We start from the raw sequence: 16,282 nt of genomic DNA, 5'->3' as shown, positions 1-16,282 counted from the left end.
TAACCATAGGAGTTAACATTTGAGTACTTATTATTATTATCCAGATACTGGGTGAGACACCTTACATATAATATCTCAATTAATATTCAAAACAACGCTATAAGCAGGGTGGTCATATGATTTAATGTCCAGAGACCTTTGAGAGTAAAAGGAAGTGCTATTAATATGTTGGGCCAACAGGCATAAATCAAAACTATCTTGCAAAAACCAGGACTTTATAGCACCTTCCCTAGATTATAGATATTATTATTATTCCCATTTCACAAATGAGAGGACTGAGGCTCAAGGAGATTGGCCACATTTATACAGCCAATAAGGGTCAGACTCAGGACCTGAACAAAGCTTTTCTGGCATATTCTTAGTGTACTGTTACCATGCCTCACTATTTGAAATTAACAGCCTCACCATAACTGTTTCAGGTTTCATTCTGGCACACAAAGGAACACACAAAAGAAGTGTTTCATTTTCTGTTCCTATCAGGAGTTTTAACATATTTGAAAAGATTCCTTGGAGCCATCCTCTTGGATTTATTGAGAAACATAATGTATAATAGTTAAGAAACTGCCTTGGTCCAAATCCTGACTCCTTTGTTTTCTAGCTCAGGGACCTTGGGCAAGTTATTTAACTTCATCTGTGAGATGGGAATAATAGGAGGTTTCTCATAGAGTTGTTTGAAAGGATTGAGTTAATGCAGATTGAAGCACATTTAGAAGTGTCTGCATATTGGGATATATGTTCCTCTGGAGGTGCATAAATCATCTCCAGCAGGTACACATTTTTTTTCTTTTTTTTTTTTATTAGTTTCTGCTTTATAACAAAGTGAATCAGTCATACATATACATCTGTTCCCACATCCCTTCCCTCTTGCATCTCCCTCCCTCCCACTCTCCCTATCCCACCCCTCCAGGCGCTCACAAAGCACCGAGCTGATCTCCCTGTGCTATGTGGCTGCTTCCCACTATCTATCTACCTTACGTTTGGTAGTGTATATATGTCCATGCCTCTCTCTCGCTTTGTCACAGCTTACCCTTCCCCCTCCCCATATCCTCAAGTCCATTCTCAAGTAGGTCTGTGTCTTTATTCCTGTTTTACCCCTAGGTTCTTCATGACATTTTTTGTCTTAAATTCCATATATATGTGTTAGCATACAGTATTTGTCTTTCTCTTTCTGACTTACTTCACTCTGTATGACAGACTCTAGGTCTATCCACCTCATTACAAATAGCTCAGTTTTGTGGCACATATATACAATGGAATATTACTCAGCCATAAAAAGAAACGAAACTCAGCAGGTACACATTTTAACAGAACCAACTTCCACATCTTCAACTTCCGTATGTGCTTTTGCCCAAAATTGATTTGCCGTCGAATGTGCTTCAGTCTCTCCTTTCCCACCTCCCTTGACACTCCCTGTCATCCTTCTTCCACTGTTCAGTTCTTTCTCTGCTTGTTTTGCCCTAGGATGGAAATACGTACCTCCAAAGTACAAAATCAAGGGACAGTTTGAAATAATGGTGGTGACGTTCAGAAAGCCTTTTGCAGTTCAAGCAGCTTCCAGTTCTTTGCATTCAACATTGTCATGTGGAAGAACATTAAAAATAATTATTTGCTGAGAGATCACTGTATGACTTTTAGCATATGCCTCTGGATGAGTTCAAAGAATTGACTGTAATTGCTGTAACAAAACATCTTCTATTCCCATCTACTTGATAATGTGAACAAATTTTCTGTGTTTCTATTTAAAAAGCCAAAGGAATAAAACTTATGAAGACCTCTGTCTCATTCTAGCAATAAATAATATAATGTCTTCCAGTGAATACATGAACTAATTGTGGGGGGAAGCTCCAGCCAACTCACTACGAGATATTTCCATTTCTTTATGAAAATGTATTTTACTTTCTATGTTTAATAATTATTGATCAAAATTGGTAACATTTATCTTCTTTTGCTGAATTATTTATAGTTATGGTAAATACAGAGTAAGGTAAATTTATAGACATATATTTGTTGAGAAGTATGATAGGGTAATGGATTATAAACTTCTAAGCACAAATATCTAGTATAAAAATTTTGTGGTGAACTGGAATGAGAACAGACCAGGAGAAAAAGGAAAGGTATTATATTTTCAGTTGTTAAAGAAGAGTATGTTTCTATAGTTTTTAAATGGGTTATAGTGGGTATCAAATTTCATTTCATCTTGAAATGTCAATATTGACAGTGTGCCTGAAATTACATATTCGTAGCTATTTAAACTAACAATGACAAAATGTTAGCTCTTAACTTTTAAAAGTATAGGAAGGTACCGAGTTTGTCAAAATTATTTTGGGAGTATATGAACAAAAATTCTTGAAAACCACCCATCAGATGAGCTCTACAATCCCTCCCAGCACTATTACAGCCCTCATGTCTTCGTATCATAATTTTCTGTTAGCACTCCTCAGGGGCACGTGTCATCTTCTCTCATCTGTATCCCCTTGCAGTCTAGCACAGTGCCTAGTACAGACGCAGTAAATCTCTCCTGATTTAAACCCTAGTCATATCCTTTGTGAATTTTCTCCCTTCTCTGGCTCCATATGTACAGAATGAAGTGACCAAATTCAGTTTGCGTCACTTGTTCCTTCTTGTACATTCTGTCTTTGTTTTTTTGTTTCTTTTTTTTTTTTATCAGATCTATCTGATGTGAGTTGTCTGAGGCCAGGAGTCAGAGACTGAAGTTCTATCCCCAACCCTGCCTCTTAACACCCTGCCTGACCTTGGGCAGCTCACGTTCCCTCTCAGATGAAGGGGCTCAATTTAATGATCTCCAAAATCCCTTCCAGCTCGAATGGTGTGTATTTGCCTATTGATTGCAGGCTATTCTGCTAGCCTAATGACTCTTCTAAGCCTAGTTTTTCTCTCAATGAAGTGCTTGAAACTAACTGCACGACCAGTTCTACCACTTACAGTAAGTTAGCAAGGCCAGGCTGATCTAAAATAAAGATATAAAAACTATACAAGAGGGCTTCCCTGGTGGCGCAGTGGTTGAGAGTCTGCCTGCCGATGCAGGGGACGTGGGTTCGTGCCCCGGTCCGGGAAGATCCCACATGCCGCGGAGCGGCTGGGCCCGTGAGCCATGGCCGCTGAGCCTGCGCGTCCAGAGCCTGTGCTTCGCAGCGGAAGAGGCCACAACAGTGAGAGGCCTGCATAACACACACACACACAAAAAAAAAACTATACAAGAGAGAAAATATTTGCAAATCTTATATATGATAAAGATCTAGTACCCAGGATAAATAAAGCACTCTTACAACTCAACAATAAAAAGACAGCCCAATTTCTAAATGGACAAAGGATCTGAATAGAAATTTCTCCAAAGAAAGTATACAAATGGGAAATAAGGACATGAAAAGATGCTCAACATCAGGGAAATGCAAATAAAAATCACAGTGAGATACCACTTCACACCCACTAGGATGGTTATCATCAAAAAGACAGATAATGTGTGTTGGGGAGCATATGGAGAAATTAGAACCCTTATGCATTACTGGTGGGAATGTAAAATGGTGCAGTACCTTTGGAAAATAGTTTGACAGTTCCTCAGAAGTTAATCATAGAGCTACCATATGACCCAGCAATTCCACTCCTAGATATATACCCAGGAGAGTTGAAAACAGATATACACACACACACACACACAAACACACAAAACTTATAGCAAATATTCATAGCAACATTATTCATAATAGCCAGAAGGTGGAAATGACCCAGATGTCCATCAATTGAATAGATAACCAAAATGTGATATAGCCATAAAATGGAATATTTATTCAGCCATAAAAAGTAGTGACGTGCCTGTGTGGGGACAAGGAATATACGGGAACTCTCTGTACTTCCACTCAAGTTTGCTTTGAACTAAAACTGCTCTAAAAATAAAGTTTATTATTTAAAAAATAGAGTAATGAAGTGCTGATACATGCCACAACACGGTGAATCTCAAAAACATTATGCTAAGTGGAAGAAGCCAGATTCGAAAGGCCACATATTATATGATTCCATTTATATGAAATGTCCAGAATAGACAAATTTATAGAGACAGAAAATAGATTACTGGTTGCCCAGATCTGTGGGGAGGAGGAAATGGGGAGTGACTTCTAACAAACGTGGGATTTCTTTCTGCAGTGATGAAAATGTTCTGGAATTAATGGCGATGGTTGTACAGTCTCGTGAATATACTAAAACCCACTGAATTGTACGCTTTAAAATGGTGAATGGGGTGCAAATTATATCTCGATTTTTTTTTAATATACAAAAAAGAACAAGTAAGGAATAGCACATAATTGGAAAGTTTATACCAACATCCCTGCCTCTTCAGTAAGCAGTAATGAGCAATAATGGGGAGAGCAGAGGTTAATGTAAATGTTGGGGCTCAAGGAGTAACCCAGCTGTAGCCGCGTGAGCACACCGTCTGTCTCTCTGCCTCCCGCCCCCAGCGCTCCCCTAGAGTACCCATGAGCAACAGTGCACACGCCCAGGCCATCCTAGGGTGGCCATCTCTTCGCCCTTAAGGACAAGTGGCTCTAGTTACAGACGTCCTTTACACGTTCACAAAGCTTACGTGGTGATTATTCATCATATTATCAAACCAAAAATAGAGAACGGTAACTCTAGCACTGCCATATCTTTCCCTGGATAGTCTACAAATCTCTGCCAAATTCTCCTTTCTGAGTAACTGCGTTCAATGCAGACGCTCCAGAATCCACAGTGGCCTGTCCCTGTTATTTACCATATTAATTCTAAACACCCCTCCCTAGCTTTAAAAGTTCTCTGCAACCTAGTCCTACCTTTCTTATCCAAAATTAAATCACATGACTGAAATACTTATTTGTTAATAATGTACAATCTAACCTTAAAACCCTTTCCTGACTTCACAAATGTGACTGACTTTCTGCTGAGATGTTAGGTACTTATTCAGAACTGTTCCAGACTATCTCAGGACTCCCAGCATCCACCACATATCCATACCACTGATCTCCAGGATGAGACAAAGTTTCTTGAGTGACACTCTGACCTTTACAAAGGCAGTGTTGTTTTAAGAAAATTAGTGTAGCAACACAAAGCACTAGGAGGAACTTGGGAGGTACCCTAACATAAGTTTATTATGTATGTATCTTTCCAGAGTCCCTAGAAGGACACTTCATTTGGTTATAATGGGCATTCAGCAAGTACTTGTTTGATGGGGCCAAATTTATTTTTTTTAAACAGCAATTTTTATGTGTTCACTGCATCTCTGCTGAATTCTATCAAGCTAAAAGATTCTAATATATTTCTAATAGGAACTCCAGTTATAAAAATCATCTATTAGTGAGTCTTATTTTCTCAGGATTCAGTTTTCTTAAATGAAATTATAAACACAATAACTAGTTTTTAGTGGACTGTTGTTATGAGTTTACTTTTTTTTATATCTTTCTTGTCTTTTTAGACTATTAGACCTAAAAAGGATATTACCAACCATGTTGCTTTGCCTGTCAAAGCTACAAGACCCATCAGCATTAAACATCAGTCCAGACCTGCCAGTATCACAGGGTCCCAGAGGCCAAAGTTGGAGCCACCAAAACTTCTGGGCAAAAAAAGGCTCACTTCAGAATGTGTTTCTTCTAACCCAAACTGTAAGCCTTCTGGAAGTAGTCAACAACAGCATGAATTTGGATTATCCACTACTGGAGAACTGTCAAGAAAAACCATGGGGTCACTTAATATACAGGAATTGAAAACTAAAAAGCAGCAGGTAACACAACAAGGAATTGCTAAATGTACAGACTCTGTGGACAATACCCATGTTGAAAATGAATCCTTGGGTAGCTGTCTAAAAGAGATGAATAAAGAGAACTTACCCCAAATCTTACCAGACTCTGAGAGGAAGCCAAATCCTGAATTAGGCACCATAAGTAAGCCAAAAACTAATCAAACCAAGAGCAGTATGGCTCCTACTAAAGAAGTCTTGGGCAAAAGGTCAGTGAATAGTGCTGTTCTGAAAAAGAGAGTTAACAAACAATTTCTTGAAGAAACACAAATCAGGATTCCACCAGAGAAGTCTCAGCAACTCTCTAGAGGAACAGATCTTGCAAGACCAGGGGGAAAACCCCCAAAAACAGTTTCCTCTCACTTTGTCCAGACACTTAACAGGACTCAGGCATCAAAGAAAACAGTGGTTAAGGACATAAAGAATATAAAGGTTAATAGGGGTAAGTATGAAAGACCAAATGAAACTAAGTTACAGTCATGCACTGTTACTGAACAGAAAGTAAAACACGGCAAACCCAGCACATACCCCAAAGTGCTTCAGAGAGGATGTAACAACAGACATCCAAACACAAAGCAAGATCGTAAACCCACGCAGGCTTGTTGTAGACGTCGGACATCATATGTACTGCAAAAATCAAAAACCATAAGCCAGAGGCCTAATTTGACAGTTGGCAGCTTTAACTCAGTCATTCCAAGCACCCCTAGCATAAGAGCAAATGGAGCCAAAGGGAATAAATGCAACAACAGCTGTCAACAAAATGCACGGACTTTGGACTCCAAGTTGAAAAGGGCTCTTCCCCAGAACTGTTTTCTAAACAAGACAGCTCCCAGAACTCAAGCTGGTGGCACAACCATAAATGGAAGAGGACTCCCAAATGGGGCCCAAACTGATCCAAATAAGAAGACCACAGCAGAGGATCGAAGGTACTTTATTTTAATTCCAAAATTTTGCAAATTAAGATGACTAGGCAAATTGGCAATCAGGAGTGCTAAAGTCAGGAGATGGGTCATAAATAATGGCTCCTGAGTAATTTTTAGCTGTAACTCTGCAAAAAAGACAAAGCAAATATGAAGACTTGCTAGAGCTGGGTGGTACATACATGTGTTCAAATTGTTCTCTGTAATTTTCTGTATGCTTGAAATAATTTATTTTTTTAAAAAGAAATTGAAACAGAATAGTTGAATAAGAAGTAGAGGTTGCAGAGGTAGACCATTCATGCAAGAAGTGCCCTGCAGGGACTGAACAGCAACAGAAGAGGCAGGGTAGGAGGAGCCAGAGTAGTGAACTTACACCGCTAGGAAGTGCGGAAATGGTAGTCCCTTGTCAAGCCAACTAGTGTGAAATCCAAAAAGTTATCAGAGAGGAAGGAGCAGGAAACTTCTCTGAGTCTGAGCAGGCCAAGTTTTGGAAAGTACGCTAAGGCAGAGAGAAGTAATCAGTTCACATACAGAGTTCACATGTTAGAAGTCAGGATCTCAGGCTGCTGGGAGTTAACATTAACATGTGTGATGCGTGAAACTGAGCCAAAGGATTTCATACACTTTCTGAACAGGACCAGACATATTCTCATGATGTGGTGAACCTCCCAGGAGAAGCACCTCTGTACACATGATTAGAAACTAAGGAGAATAATAAGGAGAATAAGGAGCAGAAAATAAGGAGATTCCTGGCAAGGGCAAAAGCAACGTGTAAAATTAGATGGTAGCTAAAAGGTATAGCAGAGTGAAGTGAGGGCAGGATTTATTCTCTGAATACAGACCTGAACACCACTGACAAGCTCTCTGTCCTCCTGAAGAGACAGAAAATAAACAACTTAATTCAGGGTGATGCGATTGAGAGAGGGAGGCTGGGATGACTTTAGATAGAAAGGTCAGGGGAGGTACTTTCAGCAGTGACATCTGGACTGGGAAAAGAACAGTGACAGGAAGAAGGAGGAGTCTTCTGAGCAAAAAGAAAACTGAATGCAAAGACCTTGAGCTGGTGAATGAGGAGGCCAGGGTCCCTACCCTGGAGCTTGCAGTGTAGACCAGATAACAGACGATGGATCCTAAGACAGATTACAGTTGGGCCAAGTTTGATGACAAAAAAAAGGAGTCTATGGAGAAGGATAGATCACTCTCTCATTCCTCGAGTGTTCCTTTAGCACCTATACTGGGAGATACAGTGGTGAGCACACAGTCATAGTCTACTATTATGGAACGTTTTTTCTGGTGTATATATGGAAAGTACTAGAATAATAAAGCCAGGTCCTAGGAATACGTTAGCTTTAGAAAAGGCAAGTTCCCTCTTCATTTATGATTAGAAGCAAGGCTAAGGAGATAAGAAGAATGCCGGGAACATAGGGGAAACACGTGCCAGATGACTCAGCTTCTATCATGAAGCCGGTGAACATAAAGGGGAAGTAGTTAGGGCTAATATAAGCACTGTATAGACTGTGCTGAGAAATCAAGGGAGAAACAAGAGAGTTAATAGTTACTGATTTTCTCAGGGGCTTCCCTGGTGGTGCAATGGTTAAGAATCCGCCTGCCAGTGCAGGGGACACGGGTTCAAGTCCTGGTCTGGGAAGATCCCACATGCCGTGGAGCAACTAAGCCCGTGCGCCACAACTACTGAGCCTGCACTCTAGAGCCCGCGAGCCACAACTACTGAGCCCATGTGCCATGACTACTGAAGCCTGCACGCCTAGAGCCCCTGCTCCGCAACAAAAGAAGCCACCGCAATGAGAAGCACGCGCACTGCAATGGAGAGTAGCCCCCGCTCGATGCAACTAGAGAAAGCCCATGTGCAGCAGCGAAGACCCAACGCAGCCAAAAATAAATAATTTTTTAAAAAATAGGTACTGATTTTCTGGAAAAAGCAAAGCTATAAGGACAGCAAAGCGATCAGTGACTGCTGGGCGCTGGCATGGGTGGCAAGGTTGACCACCGAGGAACACAGGGGCATTTTTGAGGGTGTTATATCTCGATTGTAGTCACAGTCACATTATTTCATGCATTTGTCAAAACTCACAGAACTGTGTACCAAAAAGGTGAGTTTTACTGTAATTAAACACTTCTTGCATTCTAGTGGAAAAGATAGAAAATCAACATGTTGATTAAGACAGAATAATTACAGAAAATTACCTCTTCAAGGAGTTATCATTTGAGCAGAGGACTGAAGACAGACAATACAAGACCCTGAGGGAGGAATGAGCTTGGGTCAAGTAACAGAAAAAATGCCAGAGCTCCTGGAAGGCAGTGAGTGGGGGGGAGAGTGGTGTGACATGAGACTGGAGAACTAAGCAGGAACCAACCTGCACTGCACCTCCAGCCACAGAGAACATTTTGAATTTTATTCCAAGAGCCATGGAAAGTTCCTGGCCCTGACTGGTTTACGTTATAAAGATCACTAGCTGCTGTGCACAGGATGAATTTGAAAAGGGTTAGAGTGGAAGGAAGGAGATGAGTTAGGAGGGTGCTGCAGCATTTCAGGCAAAAGGTGACAGTGATCTGGACAAGAATGGCGGTAGTGGAGATAGAATCAATACTGATTATATGATGATGTGTTGGACATGGGGAAAAGAAAGGACTACTCAAGACAACTCCTCGTCTTAGGCCCTAGCAACTGGGTAGATTGGGGCACTGTTTACCAATGTAGGGAAGGCTGTTTGGGAAAAGATTTGGAGATGAAAATCAAGAGCTTTGTTTTGAACACTATTAAATGTTAAATGCCTGCCAGACATCAAATAAAAGATATCAGTTAGGCACTGGAGTTTACAAAGTTTGGGACCCTAGAGAGTGATCTGGGCTGAAGTGTACGTTTGTGAGTCATAAACATGTAGTTGTAATTTAAAGAAATTGAAGAGCCTACATTCAGACGCTTGGGCCTCCATGTCTTGGTGCCTCCTTCAACAGTAGTCTATGGACTGCCTAGGAGCAGGAGTGGAGAGTGAACAGTGTGGGGAGAGCAAGGATTAGGACTTGGCACCATCAGAGACCAGCTACTTAAGAAAAGAGCCCTGAAATTATTGATCTCGTTGGGGGAAGAGGGGGTCATGTGTGGTAGGAGAGGGCTAAGGACCTGGGCAAAGTGGGTCACTTTGAGTGGCCAAGACCCTACTGAGGGCAGAATACAGGTTTGGTGAGTCTGGTTGAGTGGCAGATACAAAGCTTATGATAAGAGAAATGGAGTGCTGAGTTAATGATCTCAGAGATGGAGGGATGTCTTAGGACATCAATTGTCAGGAGTAGCATACAGGTAAAAGTTTTCAGAGAAAAATATTGAAGAATAATCAGGAAGTTAAGGAGTTTGAAGACTGAGATGCTAACCACCTGTTGTAATCCGACTAATCTGTCTGGCATCTGCCTTCTGAAGGGTGGGGGCAACCAGTGCTTCCAATACCAATTGGTAAATTATTTTTAAAACATTCTCCTGACTTTCTTGTTGAAGGTGTTCATTGATAATCTATGCATGTCATACTTTAGAAGCTTAACCATGTACCAAAAAAGACCCCTAAAACCATCCCCCTCTTTAATTGTATAACAGGAGACAGTTGGAAGAATGGCAGAAATCTAAGGGGAGGATCTATAAACGGCCTCCTATGGAACTTAAAACAAAAAGAAAAATAATAGAGGAAATGAATATTTCATTCTGGAAGAGTATGGAAAAAGAAGAGGAAGAAAAGAAAGCACAACTTGAACTATCCAGTAAAATTAACAACACTCTGACAGAATGTCTGCAGCTCATTGAAGGGGTGAGTGAGAACAATAAGCTCCCAAAGCTTTGCTGAATCATAGAGTTTTTTAAACATTTTTGTTAAATATAGTGTAGGGGAGATAACCTCTGTCTAAGCAGAAATTTAACTCCTCCTTTTAATAGAGAGGAAGGATAGTACTAATAATAAACATGTACTTAAATAATGACTCTTGTATGCCAGGTACTGTTCTAAGCACTTTACTTATATTATTTCATACAATTACATAATGACTATTATGATATTCACTTTACAAATGAAGCTGAGGCACAGAGAAGTTGGGAAATTAACCCAACCCAAGTAGTCTGGCTCCAGAGGGATTCAAAAGGAACTCTTGCCTTCTTCATGTATTGAGGTCCAAAGAGTAAACATTTGACATTTAGATATGAAGCTAAAGTCAAAAGGCAAGCCCTCATGTAGAATTAGATTATCCTAAAGTCTCTAGGTAGCTATGAATGGCATCCAAATTGTATCTTGGATTTTGCAGATAAGGATAAAGTAAATGGTAAGCAAAGGGTATGATCCTTAGGATATTCCTTGAAGGAAAAATATATTAATAAAAAATAGCTGGATAGACTTCTATACTAAGGTCCTTGCCTGAAGCAAACTCAGTTCTGTTGTTTGACTGGTAGTATTGTATATCAGCAAAAAAAAGGAAACCTTCAAATTAGGTCTACTCTGGGCAGTTTTTTCATTAGATTCAGTTAAACATTAACTACTTCTCTTTTGTGGAATTAAACTTCAGTTCTTTGTTCTTTCTCTTGTTTTCATTGCATTAAAAACATACCTGAATACATTTTTATTATTAAAAGCATTTCAAATAATACAGGTAAATTACTCCCAGCACTTGCACAGGCACACGCGCACACACACAAGGTACACACCCCAGGCTTCTCCCTGGAGGTGACCACTACTGCCCATTATCCTTCCAGACAATTTTTATGCATTTACTTAACAGTATAAGTATGTAGAGAAATGAAGTATATGATTTTGTGAGTTGCAATTATTTCAGATTTTTATGTGTGTTCTTTGGTTGTCTTTTCTTGTGTTTTCTTAGTATCAGTATGCTGGCTTTGTCAAATGAGTTGGGTATTTTCCTTTTTTCCTGTGCCTTGAAAATACTTTATTTACAATTGAGATTCATTAGAATTATTTTGTTCTTTGAAGGTTTGATAAGAACTTACCTATAAAATCATCTGGACTTTGGGGGATTTTTTAGAAAAATAGAAATAGAAAAAAATTTTCTATTTTTTCAAATTTTTCCATGGTCATTGGTCTCTTTAGGTTTTGTATTTCTTGAGCCAATTTTAGTAATTCTGTGCCTTTTATTTAAATCAGACTTGCTAAAGATTTCTCTATTCATCTTTTTAAAAGGCCATCTTTTGGGTTTTATTTTTTTCTCTTGCATCAGTGTCTGCATCTATTTTTATGTTTATTTTTCTTTTTCTAGCTTTTTTCGCTGAAAGCTTAGAGCATTTATGTCAGTCTTATTTTATTGAAAATATTTTAGTGCTATCAGTTTGCCTCTGAATTTAGTTTTGATCATATCCTTCATGTTTGACTAAGTAATGTTTTGTGTCAGTTAGAGTCAAATCAGAAAAACAGAAACACAAGGTATCTCAATAGAAAGAATGTAATATGAAGGTTGGTTTCACAGTGTCTTATGTGAGTTTCCTTGAAGGAGACCCTTCAAGGAAGAAAGGGGAACAAAGAGAGGGTGGGGATATCCGAACCTAGCAGCTAGGAGAGACAAACCCTGATGGAAGTGGGACTCCAACTCTAGGGAGGGCATACTACTAGCAATGCTGGTGCCACCGGAGCTGGAGGAGGGGCCCTGCAGGGCTGGGATTCAGACCTTGAGAAAACGATGCTAGCTACCCGGTTGGTGCTTTTGCCTCTGAAGGAGCACAGGGAAGCAGAGTCTGTGAATGCCAGGGAAAAAAGGTAGAGGCTAGAACCAACTGCTGCTGCCAGAGTGAAGGACCATTTCTGGGATGATGAAAGCAAATGGGAAAGAGGCAGTCGCCTCTTCTCCAGCCCTTCAACCTCCCTCTAGTGCCCCATACTGGCCGAGCCCATCAGAGAACTGCTGTCAGAGCAGAAAGTGATTTACAGAATTCCAGCACATTTACAGAATTCTGCACAACAAAGCAGAGGATAAAAGGTGCGTTTAGAGCTAAGAGATCATAGCCTAATAACTGACATGTTCTCGTTTTCGTTTCTAGTTTGAGATTTCCATTTTGAGTTCTTCTTTAATCCAAAAATTATCTTAGAAGAGTATCTTTTAACTCCCAGATATGTAGTTGGTTTTGTTGGTGTTGGGTTTTTTGGGGTTCTTTTTTTGTTTTTTCTGGGTGTCAATTTTTAATTATACTGCATTATGGTTGGTGAATGTTGACATTTTCTTTCTGGTCTTAATGTCTGATCAGTCTTGGTGAATGTTCCAAAAGTGTTTGAAAAGGATACGGATTCTCTATTGAACAGAAAATTCTACGTGGGTATCCATTGCTCTCTGAAAGAAATATGCCAGAGTCTGTCACTGGCACTGTGATTTGTGATTGATAATTTCATTTTGTATTTCTGTCAACATTTACTTTCTGTTTTTCCAAGTTATGTTGTTAGGTACTAAAGATTCATGACTTGCTTTGATATTTCTTTTGTCTGATATTAATCTTGCCACACCTGCTTTGTTGTTCTTACAATTCGTCTAGTAGATTTTTTTCTATCCCTTTATTTATAAAGGTATGTCTCATGAATACATACAATTTAATTTCTCTGACCAAATCTGGAACTCCCTGCTTTTAAAAAAGTGCATTTAGCCCATATACATCTATTGTAACAATTACTCATATGTTTAACTTTAGCTCTCCCACTTTATTTTGTAATTCAATTTACATGAATTATTTTTTGGTTTATTTTCCCTCATCTCTTTATCCAGTTTTTCTTTATTTCATAACGAAAGCATATAAATTGAAATCATAAAAGAAAGTGGTAAGTGTGAGTTCAAACATGGTATGCAAGTTATATATTCTTCTCATGGTTACTTTTCTTTCAAGTCTTCCACTTGAATTCTAAAGTTTGTTCACTAGTAACTTTATGTTTTTGAATGGTAAACTTTCTGAGTTGTTATGCTTGTAAAAATGTCATTATTTCACCCTCCTGCTGGATTCATAGTTTGGCTGGGGGAAATTTCTAAATCCACATGGTCTTCCTTGGAAAATTTGAAGTTACTCTTTCATTTTCTTTCTTACATCTGGAATTGTTGATTTATTAGAGTCTCATGTCAATCTAATTCTCATTCCTGTATAGGTAATCCTTTTTTTCCCCTTTCTGGAAAGATTTAAGATTTTCCTTTTATCCCTTTTTTTTTTTTTTTAATTGGCCATACCATGCAGCTTGCAGGCCCTTCGTTCCTCGACCAGGGATCGAACCCACGCCCCCTGCAGTGGAAGCATGGAGTCCTAACCACTGGACCACCAGGGAATTCCCTCCTTGGTTTTCTAAGTATGGGTCTTTTTTCATCCATCTTGCTTAGCTCTCTGAGGACCTTGCAGTCTGAACACTTGTTTCATTGTTCAGTCCTTGGGAATTTTCTTCTACAGCTGCTTTGAGTGTATGTTCTGCTTTGTTCTTTCTCTACTTTTTCTTCTAGAAATTCTATTACTTGGATATTGGAATTCTTGAGTAATAGATGTATCCTCCAGAACTCTTAACTTTTCTTTTATACTCTTCATTTCTTTGTTCTGTTGCACTGGGTTCTGGAAGAATTCCACAGCCAAATTTTCAGCTCACTGCTTTATTCTTCAACAGTGTCCATGCCACTGTTCTGCCTTTCTATTGATTCTTTTTCATAGCATTCATTCTAGTTTCATGATGGTAATATTCTCTTATCACTCTGAAGATGCTGACTACAGGTTTGTTTGTTTTTTTAACATCTTTATTGGAGTATAATTGCTTTACAGTGGTGTGTTAGTTTCTGCTTTATAGCAAAGTGAATCAGCTATACATATACGTATATCCCCATATCTCCTCCCTCTTGCGTCTCCCTCCCACCCTCACCCTTAGGTGGTCACAAAGCACTGAGCTGATCTCCCTGTGCTATGCGGCTGCTTCCCACTAGCTATCTATTTTACACTTGGTAGTATATACAAGTCCATGCCACTCTCTCACTTTGTCCCAGCTTACCCTCCCCCTCCCCGTGTCCTCAAGTCCATTCTCTACTTTTGCGTCTTTATTCCTGTCCTGACTACAGTACTCTTAAAATGTATTTCTCTTTGCTCCCTCAGCTGTTTGCTCCAGTGTTCATTCTTCTGGTTCTTGAGTTTTATGCCTCTTTCATGTAGTGTTGGTTTTCTCAAACATTAGTGATTCTTTTTTTTTTTGCGGTACGTGGGCTTCTCACTGTTGTGGCCTCTCCCGTGGTGGGGCACAGGCTCCAGATGCTCAGGCTCAGCGGCCATGGCTCACGGGCCCAGCTGCTCCACAGCATGTGGGATCTTCCTGGACCGGGGCACGAACCCGCGTCCCCTGCATCGGCAGGCGGACCCTCAACCACTGCGCCACCAGGGAAGCCCATTAATGATTCTTGACTGTGAACTTACCCTTGTGTCTTTCCCGTCTCAGGAGAAGTAGGAGGTGCTGCTTGGCTGAGTGTGCCAGTGCCTGGGTTTCTGGGCATGGTAGCTCTTCATATTCCTCCTGGTCCATGTCACTGCGCTGCTCTTGGTACAAGGCAGAAGGGAACCAAACCAGTGAAGCCATTTTCAAGTTCCTTTTTGTGGGATTTAACCCTCTTTATCTTTATATACACCTGTGTGGATCCCCAGCACACACACATATACACCCATGACCCTTGCATACCTTTGCCATCCTTCATTCTTCTGTTAGGGTCAAGCGGAAATTCTGGTCACCATTCAGTGTTCACATTATTTTGAATGTGTAAGCAATACATGAATGGCTGATTACTCCAGGGTTTGGTTTGGTTTGGTTTTGGTTTTGCATAAAAATGTAGAACATATTTCTTACTTTCAACTATGATAAATATTTTTCTATTTGGTCTCTTAATTTAAAATTTAATGATCAGTGTCAAAATTCATCAAAACATGCTATTTAAATGGGTGCATTTTGTATAAATTACTTCAATAAAATTGAATTTTTTTTAAATTCAAAAAAATATTGATCAGACTGATTTCTGCATACCTTCTATGATAAATATGAGGAGAGAATAACAGCAAGACAGTAATAATTACCTCTGGGTATTTTTCTTTTTTCCAGGGTGTACATTCTAATGAAATATTTGCCATTTTGTCCAGTATTCCTGAGGCTGAAAAATTTGCTAAATTCTGGATCTGCAAAGCAAAGTTGTTGGCAAGTAAAGGCACCTTTGATGTTATTGGGCTGTATGAAGAGGCCATTAGAAATGGGGCCAGAGTAAGTAACTACCTGGAGTGGGTGACTTCTTAACACGTCTCTTTCATATGACTTCTCTGTTGTTTGCAAAATGACGGTTATGTCATGTAATGTTGAAGCTTCTAATTCACTTCATAAACTTTATGCAAAATATGAAGTACAATATGTCCTTTGTGAACATTTTAATTAAAATATTTATTTTTGGGGCTTCCCTGGTGGCGCAGTGGTTGAGAGTCCGCCTGCCGATGCAGGGGACATGGGTTCGTGCCCCGGCCCGGGAAGATCCCACATGCCGCGGAGCGGCTGGGCCATGAGCCATGGCCACTGAGCCTGCGCATCTGGAGCCTGTGCTCCACAAT

General features: G+C 39.8%; 1 protein-coding gene across 1 annotated transcript in view; it reads left to right on the top strand.

Moving 5' to 3' along the window:
• Window positions 1–16,282, top strand: part of CKAP2L (cytoskeleton associated protein 2 like) — a 31,500-nt gene that overhangs the window by 5,095 nt on the left and 10,123 nt on the right. The window contains exons 4-6 of the mRNA XM_060117589.1: window positions 5,459–6,705; window positions 10,307–10,514; window positions 15,789–15,944. Of these exons, the coding sequence (XP_059973572.1) occupies window positions 5,459–6,705; window positions 10,307–10,514; window positions 15,789–15,944 (1,611 nt within the window). The remainder of the gene's footprint in view (window positions 1–5,458; window positions 6,706–10,306; window positions 10,515–15,788; window positions 15,945–16,282) is intronic.

Source organism: Mesoplodon densirostris, chromosome 14 (genome assembly GCF_025265405.1).
Source record: "Mesoplodon densirostris isolate mMesDen1 chromosome 14, mMesDen1 primary haplotype, whole genome shotgun sequence".
Classification (NCBI taxonomy): domain Eukaryota; kingdom Metazoa; phylum Chordata; class Mammalia; order Artiodactyla; family Ziphiidae; genus Mesoplodon; species Mesoplodon densirostris.
Note: the sequence above shows the minus strand (reverse complement) of the source record. Positions and strands in the feature narration are given on the sequence as shown.